The sequence below is a fragment of the Oryza sativa genome, chromosome 9 (assembly GCF_034140825.1).
Source record: "Oryza sativa Japonica Group chromosome 9, ASM3414082v1".
Lineage (NCBI taxonomy): Eukaryota > Viridiplantae > Streptophyta > Magnoliopsida > Poales > Poaceae > Oryza > Oryza sativa.
In genome coordinates this window covers 5806817-5822960 of record NC_089043.1, presented here as the reverse complement: position 1 = coordinate 5822960, position 16144 = coordinate 5806817, and the positions used below count along the sequence as shown (strand labels likewise).

General features: G+C 38.6%; 1 protein-coding gene across 4 annotated transcripts; it reads right to left on the bottom strand.

The window, feature by feature from the left end:
• Positions 1 to 2684: 2684 nt before the first annotated feature.
• On the bottom strand, positions 2685 to 11791 carry LOC4346429 (flowering time control protein FCA). Of its 4 annotated transcripts, none has more exons than NR_175404.1 (18): positions 11172 to 11791; positions 10438 to 10508; positions 9897 to 9975; positions 7308 to 7390; positions 7165 to 7216; positions 6844 to 6911; positions 6604 to 6670; positions 6444 to 6523; positions 6309 to 6373; positions 6102 to 6164; positions 5522 to 5678; positions 5361 to 5438; positions 4745 to 5272; positions 4452 to 4628; positions 4161 to 4370; positions 3620 to 3679; positions 3478 to 3546; positions 2685 to 3075 (listed from the first exon to the last, which is right to left on the bottom strand). NR_175404.1 is itself a non-coding variant. In NM_001403735.1 (18 exons), the coding sequence occupies exons 1-17, from the start codon at positions 11509 to 11511 to the stop codon at positions 3486 to 3488; spliced, it is 2217 nt and encodes a 738-aa protein (NP_001390664.1). In that variant the 5' UTR covers positions 11512 to 11791; the 3' UTR covers positions 2685 to 3075; positions 3478 to 3485. The 4 variants fall into 4 exon arrangements, 3 of the variants coding, with proteins under 3 accessions (NP_001390664.1, XP_015612121.1, XP_015612119.1); NM_001403735.1 differs by having other exon boundaries at positions 3478 to 3524; XM_015756635.3 differs by having other exon boundaries at positions 2830 to 3075; positions 4730 to 5272; positions 11172 to 11649.
• Positions 11792 to 16144: the final 4353 nt, after the last annotated feature.

Sequence of the window (16144 nt, the reverse complement as noted above, 5' to 3'; positions counted from 1 at the left end):
AACTTACCTCCCTCTAACTTGTGTCACTGACGTGTGGGCCCTTTACCCAGTGGACCCCACATGTCAGTGACTCAAAGTCAGAGGGAAGTAAGTCAGAGGATCCTCTTCCTACGGCACCCATGGGTGCACATGCGCCACGGATCAGAACCATACCATCATTTCCTACGAGGCATCCCACGCCCATCGCTCACCCCTACGCTCCACGTTTCATGCTGACCACCGAGGGAGTCCTCAAGTGATCAAGTCCACTGTCTCCACCTCACCGCTGCCCGCAATAACCTTTGGTCCATCTCCTCGCCCCATCACATCTCCATTGGCCCTATCATTAGTATCATATATAGGAGACTAGCAAGTGGGATTTAAAACATGGGTTGACCAGATAAAGAAAATACAATGTAAGATGAACCGATGGGTAAGCCAGAACCTATATGATAAAATCAAAAGGTACCACACCAAAATAGAGAAGATAATCCACACCACACCAACATGAGATTCTTGATGGCTTTGTTTGTGCCTTGTTCTTCCTACAGAAATTCATGGAGTGTACAGTATTAGAGTTGTCACAAGAACGAAAGGAAACATATTCTATGCACACAAGTTCCTGTGCATACCAATTAGCAAATGTCATGAAAATTCTACAGAAAAATAGACATTTACTCCTAATAGTATTATACATTTCTGTAAGGTCTCATATTCAAATTCATTATATTTTAGCCGCAACAAAAAAAGTGAAAAAAAACTAACAGTTTTAAGGGTAAAAATCTATTAGAATTTTGTTTTTTTAGGCTAAAATATAATAAATTTGAAGATAAGATTTCACACGTAGGTGTAATACTATTGGAAGTCTGTGTCCAATTTTTTCTAGAATTTTCTATGACATTTGCTAGTTGGTGCGCACGGAGTGTACACGGGAAGTTTTGTGCATAGAATATGTTCCCAAAACAAAAGAAAATGTTTTTTTTATTGCATAAGGGAATGTCATTGCTTGCCACAAGCTATCTTGGCTACGCTTCAATGCCACAAACCAAGGAAAATTCACTTTTTTTCTCTTTTTGCTTCGTTTAACATTTTACCCCTGCAAATGACCAATATTCCCCCACATGTTTATTCTTCATATTTTCGAATTCTCTCTTGAATTTCTATCGTGTTTTCACAAATCTTTAGGTTCTCTCTCTTAGACCTTGTTTGTTTGATCCCAAGAGAGGGGATTAAGGGGAAATAACTCTATACCACAGTAGAATGTAGAATAGATCTCTTTCAAATCTCTTTCAATCATCTTGTGGGAGAGATTAACCGAACAAGACCTTAAGAGAATATTACTAAAAATGTTCTTGATCTTTTTGGAAGGTTGTAGGATTACTATTAACTAGGTGATTCTCCACGTTTTACTGCGGGAATCACTAAGCAATTCTGAATATATTTTTTTGACAATCAAGCTAGAAGTAAAAAAGGAAAAAAATTGAAACATTAGGGTTTATCAGTACTTATCATGAAACAAACAAATGATACTTGTATTTTAATGTGAAACATATTGATAAGTATATGTTAAATATTATAAAAATAATAGATATATTTGTTAAAATATTGTGTAAATGATACGAGGGGTGATGATTGGATATGTTTGCATGTTGATTTATAGAATTAAATAAATTATAGATGATGTTTTATACTTGCATGAAGTTAAATATGTAATTATTACCAGTGGGTGATGATGTGGGATGGTTGTATGTTAAGCTTTGTAATTTTATACAAAGTATAGATTTAGCACCAATCTAAGCTAGATACGTGTTCCGCATGAACCAACCAAACATACGTGGCCTTTTCTTCAAGATTAATATTATCACTGGTGTAATCACCCATCTAAAATGATTTACTTGCATAATGATCACTCCAAAATTGCCTCTCTGTCCACAGATGAGAGAACCACGTGCCACTCAAAACAAGTGGTTGTACTTTTGTATGGAGGAAGGCTTCGAAATGCATCAGCTTTCCATCTTCTATTATTGGGACATCATTATTGATCAAGCAAACTGTTTAACCCGGGGCCCTTGTTGGTCTCTTTCATGGTAGATAGTTTAATCGCCAGTGTTGCTTTCCGTACATCATGCCTGGCAATTTTGGGCATAAAATCTGGTGTTACACGACACAACAGAACGCATAAAATTTTCATTCTTTTGAAAGTTTGACTAATGAAGTTTGCAATGCATAATCACACCAATGTTAGTTAATTAATGGCTTGTCGCGTCGGACACGTTTGAGAAGAAATTTCAAGATGTGTTATTTCAACTCTTCTTATGCATTCCTACCTGGTAGGTGTAACTTCCTGCTGCTCTAGGTGGTCTTGATTTAAAAAAGGTACAGCTTAGCTACACGGGCCCAGATATGTATCATTGTGGCTTTTATAAATCCTGTACTTTTCTCCTGCATTGTTCCAAAAAAAAAGTGTTCTCCCTCTTTTTGTTTATATCCGTGAATTTTTGTTTATATCTCAATTCGTATCTTAAAACGTTGCACATACGTCTCCAGTTTAGTCTATCAAAAATCTTGGAACTGCGACGTCACATCATTGTCCAATGTAACGGGCTTAATAAGATGTACTCCAAAGATAACCATGTTCTAATCGATGTGAGAAATGGCCCACGTCGGTCGGCCATTGTAGTTGGGAGCGGACAAACATGCTGATTCCCGCCGCGGCCAAATCTATTCTTATCTAGCATGTCTTGAGAGCAAACAGCTTTCAAAGGAGGAAACAATCTAAATGATGATTGCTGGGGACATGTCATGAAATGCCCAAAATCATACTAGCGACGAACCTCTGGCAGTTGCCTATGCAAGGAAAGCGAACATTCTAATCAGCAGAAATGTTACAGCGGTACAAGGCCTAGACTGCAAACATTTTACACGGATTGGAGCTACAACTTTTTAGACATCAATCTAAGCTATATCCAGAGTTACAACGATCGGCATGGCCGCTTGGCCACCACTCAGGCATCAGGCACCGTCAAGGCATTTGATGGAGGCAGCAGGTTGAGTGGAGCTCATTTCCGAGTAACAGCTTACCAATTTATCATTCACCTGAAAAAAAAGAGTAACAAGTTAATCATGTGTCAGTACACGCTGGTCCGTCCGATAACACAACAGCATTTATCTCATTGCTTTTTAAGAAAAAAAAATCTGCTAGAAAATGGATCAAAGGAACTAAAATCCCTCAAGTTCTCTACTTCTCGTCAAATAAAACTATCTGTATCTCAGCATCGCATGTAAAGATTTGATTCAGGTCACCCTTTTAAACATGACAGCAGTTTCTCATTACAGTTTAAAGCATACAGTTTCAAAAAACCACTGTTGTTTTACAACCCAAAAAAAAAATCATTTTTCTTGCACTGCATTCCACACAACATGAAATGGTCACTGGTGTTTACTTTCATATAGTTCACAAAGAATGCCATACTGAGGGTAGGTAGGTATTTTTCTCACCTTCAGTCTCAACTTTTCCAAGCACGTTCTTGTGCAGATTGGATGCCCTAAATGTTACCGAGATTAATTCTGTTAATTGAAATTAATCAATGAAGAATCTAAGATCAACATATTGAGAACAAAAAGTAATGTTAAATAGTACCTGTTGTATCCTACTGGGATCAATAGCACCAGGAGTCTGTAGCTGAGTATAATTCAATTCCTATATAAAATGTTTGAGATGTAAAATGTTCAAATCTTACACAACTTACAACTTCAAATGTAGATTTAAGAGACAGGAAAGTTAAAATCTCAACAGTAAAGTTCATTCAAATTTTATCGCTATTATACAGTGTTTCAAGATCATATATTCAACAAAGAAGTTTTTGTCTCTTGAAGCGGATACAACCTGACGTGTCAAAAGTGCTGATAGACAAAGTAATCAAATCAAAGTTGAGAATGAAAAAATAAAAGGTTTGAATACATAGAAGAAGCACATGTACTGAAACACAGTGCTAGGTAGAAACATTCATTAGAATAGTTTTCTTGGTTTGACAAGACTCAAGAAACAGAAAAGGGATCTCTTTAATGAGCTGGCAACAGGAAAGAAGGAAAAAGATAGAAGCAGAATATAGATCATGCGAAGCTGGAATCAAATAGTAATGTGCATATTAGAATTATAGCTCAGGGAACAGCATGTGCACCTGCTGTTTCATCTGCATTTGTTGCTGTCCTTGTTGTGCCTGAGGAATTTGTTGGACAGGTTGCATTGCTGGATGTGTCTGAGCCTGAGGTGGTGACTGAAGTTGCTGCATGGCAAGTTTTTGTTGGTGCTGTTGAAGCAAAAGTAGTTTCTGCTGTTGCTGCTGCTGTTGCTGTTGCTCATACAGCACATACTCTTCAGGCTTATCCCACTGTAAAACAATAACTCTAAGAGTGAGACCCACAAATGTTGCGATCTTTAAAATGATTGGTGATGAGTTTCAATTCTTCACCTTACTCTCTCGAGTTATGCTATTGTAGTAGTATTTAAAACCTTCAGGAGACGTATGTTCAGTCCAATTGCAGGTTAAAGGAACTGCAGGTGAAGTAGCCTGCTGGGGAATTGTATTAATGTTTGATGGAATAATGGCATTTGGGGCACCAGGGTTACTAGATTGCACTGGCTGACCCTGTAGTGGAAACAGAAACGGTTAAAAAAAATGTCAGCCGTAAACCACATTATACAACTAAACACAAACCGCGTACACATTGGTGTATGCATAGAAAATACATGTTGCTCAGCGACCTGTGTGGGTTGTTGATGGTTTAGATTCGATTGCTGCTGCTGCTGCATTAGTTGCAGCTGTTGTTGAAGCTGATAAATTGCCTGCTGTGAAGATTGATAACTGGATTGCAAAGCAGCTTGCTGTTGGAGTAGCAATTGTGGTGCTTGCGATGGCATCTGCTGCACTGGCTGCTGAAGCATTTGTGGTGCAACATTTGAGGGAAGATGCTGTTGCCCGGGAATAGCTTGCATGGAATTGGACACGGCTGAAGGCACCTGCACAGCGCTGACGGAAGCATTTTGTTGCATCAACGGCTGTGACACAGGAAGCTGACCAGATAACCTATTCTGGCCAAAAGAACCAGGACCCATAGATTGTGGAACTTGAAGCTGACCAATCTGTTGAGCAGGACCCTGCAAGGGTTGTCCCAGCTGATTATTCTGCAATTGAACAGGGAAATTCTGAGGCAACCCTGGTAGCTTTTGCAAAGGTGGGATCTGCTGGCCTCCCAGATGATGGCCTTGTGCCATGGGAGGAGGGTTCATGCCCTACAAAGTAAAAGGTATCATGATGTTTAACCGATATTTTCCATCTAAAGCTATTGATGAACAGAAAAAGTCGAATATCCCAGTTTACCATATGTGACGAACTTGGCACAGCTGTTTGGCTTGACAAAGAGCCATTTCCGCTGAACATCTGAGGTCGAAAAGTGGCCTATGATATTGCAGTATCAAAGGTAAGCAAATGGAAGCAAACAGAATTGAACTGTCATAAAAAGATTGATTTGAACCACATACCGTATCTGTTGTTGATGTAACAGTACTCCCTTTCGGAGCCATAGGATTGTCAGATCCAAAGTTATTAAACTGATGAGGTGCTGACCTTGGGCTTGATGGATGCCAAGAGTCAGGAGGCATATGCCGACCCCTTGGTTCATCAAGGTTGGCGGTCGGCCTGGATAGAAAAAGTAGACTCAGTTCAAGTTCTAACTATTCTCAAGCAAGAAATCAGTTTAATATAGTACTACAAAGACAGTCATCAAAAGGAAAAATATGAAACAAGGGTATAATGCCCGCACTGTTTAATTAGAAAACATACTGAAGGGATGGATAAATTGGACTAATTTTGGAATGGGGTGTCAAAATACCTGTTTTATTGTTCGGTTTGTTGGATGGACTACTGATCAAAGTTTATATGGACGTTTTCATTTACTAGCCTTTGTAGGACTATAAATTGTTACTTGCAAAATGCAAGCCTCAAAAATCAGTGAACAGGCTGAAGGGACGGGGGCAAACTATTTGCAACTATTTTCACTTGCAATTTAACATTATTCTCCAATCTTTAAAAAGTAGCTGTTCAATGAAGGGGTAACCAAACCTGATAACAAGAGCTGCATCAGATCGTGGACTGAAACCAGGACCTCCAAATGCAGGACCACCCCTAACAAAAGACAATTCAGACATCAGTATTTACTGGGAAACGGGAGCAATTGTATTTATCTAGGTATAAAATATAAAACATGTGCTGAACCTAGATTAGCATGGAGGTATCAGCAAAGAAAACATAGGGTGAAAGTGTAGCCACCTTGATTCTCCAGGTCTAGGTCTCTTAGGATCAGCGAACCGAATTATTAATGGTTGCTCGCACCCCTAACACAACATAATGGATATATTATAAATTTTCAGAAAGTCAATAAGAACTCAGCTAACAGAAACTTACCCTCATTACATAATTCCCACTCAGAGCACTCATGGCTGCCAGCGCCGGTTCTCGTGATGAGAATTTGACAAAGCCACAACCTTGATTTTGCATATGTTACAACAATGGTTTGTAAGGGAAAAAAAATAAACTGCAAATCAATCAAGTTAATATGACAGACCTCGGCTCTGCCTCATGCCATCTTTCATAATGTAGACATCTTCCACATGACCATACGGCGCAAAAATCTACAAAATAAACCAGACACAAATTTGATTTAATATGTACTTGATATATGCTTCTTAACTTAAAATGATGAGTTCATAAATAAAGCATCAAAAAGCAATGCAAAATTTCACATTGGTCTTGGATAGATGAGTTCTAAATCTACATAACCTTCTTTTGAACAACAGACCCTTACCTCTTCAATCTCCTTCGCAGTAGCTTGCTTATTGAGTGATGCGACAAACAGCTTGTGCTCAATAGCCCCTAACAAATAGATGAAAAGTGATGAAACCACCCAATAAGTACAATAAAGAAAATATAAGTGAAGAAAGTAAATTTCTATTAACAAGTCAAACATATTTCACTCCACTAATATTTTTGTTTAGCCTAAAAAGGGAACAGTACGATTATCAACCATAGAAGTTATGGGGTGGAGCTATGCTATACAATTGACTCAAATCCCAGCATTGTTCTAAAGTACCAATAGCCCACTGATAACAAAAATACTATTAGTTACCATGGCGTTCCCTTTCACCATCAGCATATCTGACTTGAATAGGGCCCATTGCCTGACAGAAAAGATACACACAGTCAATAATTCAAGAGTCTTACAGACAAAAGACTGACTATAAATGAGTACACAACAAAGAGATTAGTTACCCCAGGTAAAGTGTACTGGTTGTGAAGAGCTCTGATGGCTCGCTCAGCCTCTTCAGAAGTAGCATATTTAACAAAACAACAACCTGCAAATATGAGCATATCGATTTGATCACAAGCCGTTGCAATTTTCTGTATGTTTCACAATGATCATGTATATGAGAGAAACATAGCAGAGTTAGCCAAAGCAGGATAGAAAGGTGGCGCATTATTTTGAAACAGGTCGTGAAATTCGACTCCACATTCCAATCTTTGACATTGAAGATGAACAATACTACTCCCACCATCAAGAAGCGAAATCCATTCAACGAGACAAGCATAAAAGCCTTATTAAAAAGTAATAAGATTAAATAATATAACTATTTGGTAATATGGCATGTCAAAATATTTAGACTACACTGTGCAACTGCCAGCAACATTCATGCAAGAAGAATTTACGGCTAATGTATGAAACATTAAGTTCTTTCGCGATGCTCCAACTGACTGCATATTCCATTAAAATTTCAGTAACAGCTTGCATCATACAACTTATGTTACCATCATACTAGAACAAACATAAAGTGTTTTGCTCGTAATAAAAGAAACAGGGTGTGCCTGGTTCACAACTTCACATACAGCACTATACTACATCCATCACTCCAGAAGATGGCATACAGACAGCAGTTCACAGTAATGGATCATGTGGTGCACAGCAATTGCAGAAAATTGTGGTAACAGTAGGAAGAAAGCTCATGTACCCATTAAATAGACAGGATAACAAAAAATCTTCAAAGGGTTCACAAAAGGGAGACCACATTTGCAATCTGATAATATGAGCCAGACCTAGATTCAACAATGTCGATGCACTCAGATTCTGATTAGCACACGTGGCATAATGTACCAACTACCTAATAGTTCCATTCAATATCAATACAAGCCAGTCACAGCTTGACCAAGAATAAGTGCTACATGTTGAACATCATAGTACCATCCTCTCTCAACAATAATAATGAGCATAACTCCTGTACTCATAACTGATGGGAGGCACACATTAAAGATGGCAACCAAGTCGTGCGCAATAAACAAAATATAATCACAACAGCACATCTCAGGGTACGATGCCTTGCGCAGCCTCCTGACTCCAATGGCTGGAGTGTGGTCATAACCCAGATAGCATATTATAAAGTATAAACGGGTCTAGAATCAGAGTTCAACTTCAACTGATGGTAAAAACAAATGCTCATCCAATCATTTCCACAAAAAATAAAATACCAGCACCACAGTTCAAGTGCAAGGGCTTTTCCCAGCACTACCATCAATTCCATGCCACATAATCTGATTTTGGGTATTCTGAACTCAAATCTTTAGTACGCCATAATAACAGAAATGCATGGATCATGAATCTGAGTAAAAAAATCGGAGTGAAAGTTACCACAAATGAAATACATAAAATCACAAAGGTGAGGACTACTATAAACACATGGTGCAGTACGCATTGCTTAATGTATCATCATCACCATCATATAAAGGTAAGTTCTACAAAAGATCGACTCAATTTTTTGGTGCCACAGTCCCAGGCTAAAGAACCAGAATGGCTGAATCATCAAAAGCAAAGCCATAATTATCTGGTACTGGAAGTGATACCAGCAGTGCCATTCATTCTCAAATACAGGTCAACTCAAACAGAGCAAGCTGATCACATACAACAGCAAAAGCTGTTGGAGATTGCACTTTAATAGATATATTTCATACAAATGGCAAGTACCATCGTGATGACCATCACACCCAGTAATGACACTCTGTCTGCAAACATACAATTCCCACTAAATGCATACAGAATAAAAAGTTGTCATGCCCAAGCATCCATAAATTGCATAGTCAGCATATCACAATCAAACAACCAGAACTCACAGGATATCATTATTATTTCAGAATAACCAGGAAGGCCGCGCCACTCATGGTAATAATGTATAGCTGAACTGAACAAATAGCATTACTGTCCATCCAACCACAACTCTAGATTAGTACTGCTCACAACAAGCACCCATGATTTCTGAACACTAAACAACAAAAAGTATAGCACCAGTTTAGATTAGTCAGGACAACACTACAGTGCACCATCCAACCAGAAACCCACTCACAAATCAAAGGGTTCATCACTCATACCAACGGGATTCCATACAGAGAAATTCACGATGCTAGAATAACAAAATCTGGATCCATGGAACAGAAAATGATGAAATAGTTTGGTCTGAATTCATCAAAATGTTCCCTGTTCTTTTGCAGCACATTCAAAAGAAATGGATGCAAAAGTTTTCAACAGATTGATGTGACTGAACAAAGTTGCTGGTACTGAATCTGCTACTTTGTCTAGCAGCAGATCAGAATATCCAGTTAGATTACAGTAATCAGACAACAGTTAATTGCTTCCATTCTCTTCCTCTACTGAACCAACAGGAGAGAAACAGAATGGAAGCGCGGTAAAATGAAGTCAACAACTGCCAAATCTAACTGAGAGAAGATGCAACCTCGTTGCTCCTAGTAACTCTCAGGACCTGAAAAGAAAGAGATACAGAACTTGTAATAATATTAAGGAAAAAAGTTTTGCCGTACCTTGCTGTTCACCAGTCTTCCTATCCTTGATCAAAGCAACTTCAACAACATCTCCATGCTCCTCAAATAAAGGACGTACCTGGAGAAAGGAGAAATGTCTTTTACAAACTGGATAGCTCAAGAAGAAAATAGAAGGCAACAAAAGAGTGCCAAAAATCAAGTAGTGAACAACAAATTAAATGGGTAACCATATGAATTACTTATAATGGATATGAGATCAGATAAACCCGAAACTAAGCAATAGGCAAAAGGTAGCTTCAGCTAGTTTCTAAGTGAGCTTTTTCTCTCAACGTAGATAGTTTCTTAGATGATTTTTGACCAACATGAATGCCTATATTTATATTATCTTCTAAGCCAACTTGTAGAACTTGTAAGCATTAAGCCTACGGATTGTTTCAGATACAGCGATAGCTACGATAAAACAACCTCAAATAACAGATTATAGTCAGGCAGAAGAATACAAATTGAAAGCAGAACATAAAGAGTTAACTAAGGACGAAAGAGCAGATACAACATCAAGTGGTGTAAGTGTAACACTCACATCATCCTCAGTCGCTGTCCTTGGAACTGACCCAATAAAAAGTTTAACATAGTTGTTTCTGTTATCATGATCTGCACCGAAAAATTAGATGTAAATCATATTTTGCAGATGAAAGGGTGTAAAACATAAGCTCTAAATAATTCTCCAGTGAAGCCCACTTAGATAAAACAGTACATCGAGATGCTCTAGAGCATTGTATTCATTACTACTATCACAATCCCTACATTGGCCCTGGTTGGCTTTGAACTGGAAAAAAGAACTAAATAGTATATAAAACAAGAAACGTTTAGCTGAACATGCTATAACTGAATGCTGAACCTAGAATAAACAGACTCTCAAGTTTCAGAACGAGACGATTTCCTAGCCCCTCCTGCAACCATTAGGCCATGTTATGAAGTAAAACATTCTCTACAAGACTAAAACCAATCAAAGGTCGTCCTCCATGCAAAAAAAGTTAGGTGGTGGCTTTGCCATCTAGTACATACGTCAGAGCCATATAATGGAACTGTACACTCGTGTGCAGTGCGAATTTCAGCAAGATATCCCACATGCGAATATTAATTGCTTAGGTTTTCCAACATCCACAGTAAAAGTTGATTTACTAAGATAATTTTCATACATAAGCTAAGGTACAAATCGTGACCAAAACACCTCGTCACGTGTAAGCAGATCCCAATCCTAAGATAGCTCGGGAAAACCTAAAGTATCCCAGGCGCGATAATCTGGGCACAAACCTGAGTGGTCACCACGGCCACTGCCGTAGCGGTGTCTCGGCCCGCTACCCGGCTCCCCGTACTCGCCGCCGCCGCCGCTTCTGTAGCCTCCGCCGCCGGAGTGGTCCGACGGGCCACGGTACGGGTGGAACCTCCCGCCTCCACCTCCGCCTCCGCCACCGTCGCCGCCGCCCCCACCCCCACCACGGGAGAAGCGGTGGGGTGGGCTGCCGCTACCGCCGCCGCCACCGCCGGACGACCAGCGAGAAGGGCCGCGGCCGAATCGGCCGTCCCCGCCGCCGCGAGAACCGGGCGCGGGGCCGGAGGAGGGGTCGGTGGAGCGGTCGCCGCCGCGGTGCATGTGGGTGGAGGGGGAGGTGGGCTAGGGTTTTGCGAGAGCACGAGAGAGGAGAGGAGAAGGAGAGGAGAGGAGACTCGGGAGGGAGAGGCGACTCAGGCGAGACCTCGACTCGAGACACAACACAACACAAGAGCCCGTGGGGATTTTTTTTTTATTTTGATCTTTGGTTTCTCGTTTACTTGAGTTGTGTGCGTGGATGAGATTGGATCGGATGGTCTCGATTCGATGCGCCTATTGGTCAGAAGTAGTAGAACTCAGAAGTCGTTGAGCTCGTCCAATTTAAGCTCAAATTAAAAAATATATTATTCTCTTAAAAAAAAGTCCAAATACCCTCTAAACTACATATAGAAGTTTGTAAGGCATCTTAAACTTTAAAACTAGATATCTAACTCCCTAAACTTTACAAAACAGTTCATATTATCTCTTAAGGTGATTTTGTATAATGGTTTTTATCTAATTTGTACTCTCTCCGTTTCAGGTTATAAGACGTTTTGATTTTTGTCAAAGTCTAATTGTTTTAAGTTTGACCAAGTTTGTAGAAAAAAGTAGTAACATTTTCAACCCAAGATAAATTTATTATGAAAATATATTCAATTATTGATTTAATGAAACTAATTTAGTATTATAAATATTACTATATTTGTCTATGATCTTAGTCAAACTTGAAACAGTTTGACTTTGACCGAAGTCAAAACGTCTTATAACTTGAAACGGAGAGAGTATATAACTTGGATGAGTTTGATCACGTGACATATACATTGGACATATATATTAAAATCTCCATTTAAATCTTTCTTTTTAATCACTTGTTAGCTCTCACTTGTTTGCAAACAAGTACCAACATAATAATAGTATAGTATAACTATATAAGTACAAATTGATGATATGCAAATATGTTATATTAGTTATTCAAAATTGTTTGTTTAAGCTTCCAAAATATGCAAAACCACCTTAGGGGGTAATATGAACGGTTTTACAAAGACCAAGGGATTAGATGTCCAGTTTTAAAGTTCGGGGTGCTAGATAGACTTTCATCTAAAGTATAGGGGGTGTTTGGACTTTTTTTTAGTTAACAAGACTTAAGTACCCGTACATACACGTATCTCTATAAATACACATATACTCTCTTTGTTCACACATCTATACTTTTTATATAGTTGGTACACACTAACTCCTAAAGCTCAACATGTAACTGTGTCACATCATCATCCACTATGGCATATCATCATCATACTCTAGAGTATTTTAAATCTCATGCAAGATGATGAGGACACAACTAGCTCGGATATAACCATGACTATCTTATGTATTAATCAACCAAAGGTACATGTGTTCTACATTAGATTTACTTATTATATATTTGAACAAACGTTGCTACACAATAAGTTTTGTATGTTTTCGTTTGTAGAGATACTTGCTTGGGCGAAAGAAAAGATACCGAGCATAACGAATGCATGGATGATCAAAGAAGTTCATTAGGGACCAAATCAAGACCTTCTCCTAGTCCACTTCCATCTCACCATGTCACTTTTGGTCCATAGAAGATAAGAGATAAAGTTCTACATGTTTTGGATTCAGATTCGGGCCTTCTGACAGCATCAACTTCAAACGGACCTAGCCGCTGATCTAGAAGGAATTTCGGGGCCCATGAGTACTTGTTGGAAAGCTTATGGACTCTAATGGTTTTGGTCCCACGTCAAAATTCCTACCGAGATGCCGGGAATCTCTAAAACAAGCCACGTATCTTATCCAGTCCGAATCTGATTTGGGTTTTGGGCCTTGTAATTGTGTCGTGGGCTTAGCCCAAGGGGGTGTGCGCCCTAGGGCAACCCTAGGACGTCCCTAATCATACTTAATCAGTAACCGTCATCATTTAGAGTCGGGTTTTGCTTAGATTAATCTGTCAAGAACAGTTTCGCCGTTAGATCGGTTTGTAAATTCGTGTGCTTAATCATTCATATGCAAATTGGTTGCAATCTATCTTGTTCTTGCTTGTGTTCTTCGATTCGCATGTAGGGATTAGCCTTCTTGGTGAGGTCAACCGGATTTCGGCACGGTTGATAACCAGAGGAGACGTGGTGCTGCGATTGCGGGGCTCAATAGCGTGTTCATTCAGAAGCCGGATCGAGTTGTGTCGCGACTCCGCCCAATTCGACTGTTTATCAATACCTATTGAAAAATCGAGACCTAACATCCCTCATCACAAGCATGACATATTATTTACAATATTGTTGTATTTTTAGAATTCAACATGCAAGTAATGTTAAAATCATCGTTTCCACGTTATTTTCACATTATTTACACATATACATCTATCATTATAATTTTATAATGTATACCATGTATCCATCCACATACCAATTAACTAGTATTTCTCAATTATTAAATGCTTATTTACCATACTATAATTTTTTAATGTAAAATAAAGGTCTTATTAGTTATATCTGCTTATTTACCCCCTAAACTATTGCGACGATACAAAATACTCCCATGAACTATAAAACCGGACAATTTTCATCCTCAACTTTTCATATTGGACGAATTACCCCCCTGACTCGCTCTAGAGCGATTTTGATCCTACATGGTAGTCTAGTCAACATGAAAAAAAATTAAAAGTGACAGGGCCCACCATGTCATACATGGGCAATAGAGCATTGGGGAAGATATGACATGCGGGTCCCACCGTTTTTTAGTTTTTTTATGCTGATTGAATTGCCACGTGTGTACCACGTAGGAACAAATCGCTCTAGAGCGAGTCGGGGGGTAATTTTTCATATATAAAAAGTTGAGAGTGAAGAATGTCTGGTTTTATAGTTCATGAGGATAATTCGTACCGTCAGAATAATTTATGGGGTAATTCAGACTTTTTTATTGTGTTTTAGCGGCACAAGGATTTAATTAGCATTTAATGATCCTATTTGTAAGCATAGTAATCGGTCTAAAATTGGAGTAAATCATATACTCATAATATCTTTTGAGGTTGGGCTTTATGCTTGGATGATATTGGCACACTAAAGTTATGATTTAGCATAGTGTGGCTTGAAATGCATTTGCAGTGACAATAGGTGTGTGTTTTCAACTACAAGATCCCATGTTCAATGTCCAACGTACTCACAATTTTTCTTATTTTTTTAAAAAAATGTTTGAAGGGATGTCCCTCCCTCAAGATCCCATGTTTGAAGAAAAAAAAAATCTTTTTTTCTATGTGTGGCCCAATAAAAATGAGCTTGGCTAGATAGATAATTTCTAACGTAAGAGTGCATCTCATAAGTCATAATTCAATCACCTACTCAAAAAATTTAAACAGAAAAAAACAACAACCATTACAGTGTTGCCTTTGCAACATGTGGTAATTTAAAGAGAGTATAACATCTGCGGAGACAACCCCATTGAACAAGGGTTATTTAATATTTTGTTGAGTAAGAAAGAAGATGACGCTATTAGATGCTCCTAGTGTGATTTCTGTGATGAGATGATTTGAACTGTGTTATGTTTCTACATAGCGAATTGGTGTACCGACTACTACCTCCATCGTGTTAAAAAAAAAAAGACTACCACCTCCATCCTAGTTGAAGTGCAGTTGTGAGTTTTCGTGTCCAACGTTTGACCGTTCGTCTTATTTGAAAAATTTATGAAAAAATTTAAAAAAAGTCACAGATAAAGCATTATTCATATATTATCATCTAATAATAATAAAAATTAATCATAATTTTTTTTAAATAAGATGGATAGTCAAACGTTGAATAAACGATACAAAACTATATTCTTTCTTGGACGGAGGTAAGTACTACTCCAATTTTTATGAAGATATGTATACACCTCCAAGACCTTGTTCGGTTCGAAAAGGATTCCCTTCCTCATGGGGATTGAGCAATCATGACCTAAGTTAGCTTATTTAGACCGTAAGCAGCAGAAGAATATATCTTATGCATATAAATTTTTCGTACACATCAACTAGCAAATGTAAAAAAGTTTCTAGAAAAAATTTGACACATAATACATCCTGGGCTGGTTAGTGTTGTGATAAAACTAGCGTCATTTTTTCCACGCTTGTGTGTGTGCTTGGTCGGGTATTCATTTAACACTATATATAATAGTGATCCAAATAGTGCCCGACCGGATAACCGTTTGATCAAGCACACTGCCCGTTTTTCTTGAGTACTACTAGCTCTCTTCACTAGTCTACGTGTCATCTATTTAGAGGATTTTTTTTAAAAAAAACAAAATGGGTACGGTTTTGGCTGTTATTAGCTGATGATTAGGAGGATGAGTGCATTCCCCCCTAAGATACACCTACACGGAGTGGAGAAACACACTGCTATGATGATAACGTTTGATTTCTTACAATGAGTCAAGGGGCAAGACTCCCGTAAGAGTGCTTCACAACCAGCACTGTCCAGGATTATCAGTGTGCCCAATCAACCTGGTGAAATGTGCTTAGCGAGCAACATATATTCATTCATCTGAAACATAACTCTACATAGAAACAGGCTAAACAAAACAGACTGAAAATAAACAGATGCAGATAAGAAATAATCAAAGGTAATGAGAAACAGATGCAGATAAGAAATAATCAAAGGTAATGAGATGCATCAGCAACGGCAAAAGATCCACAGCATACTCATCTTGGTCA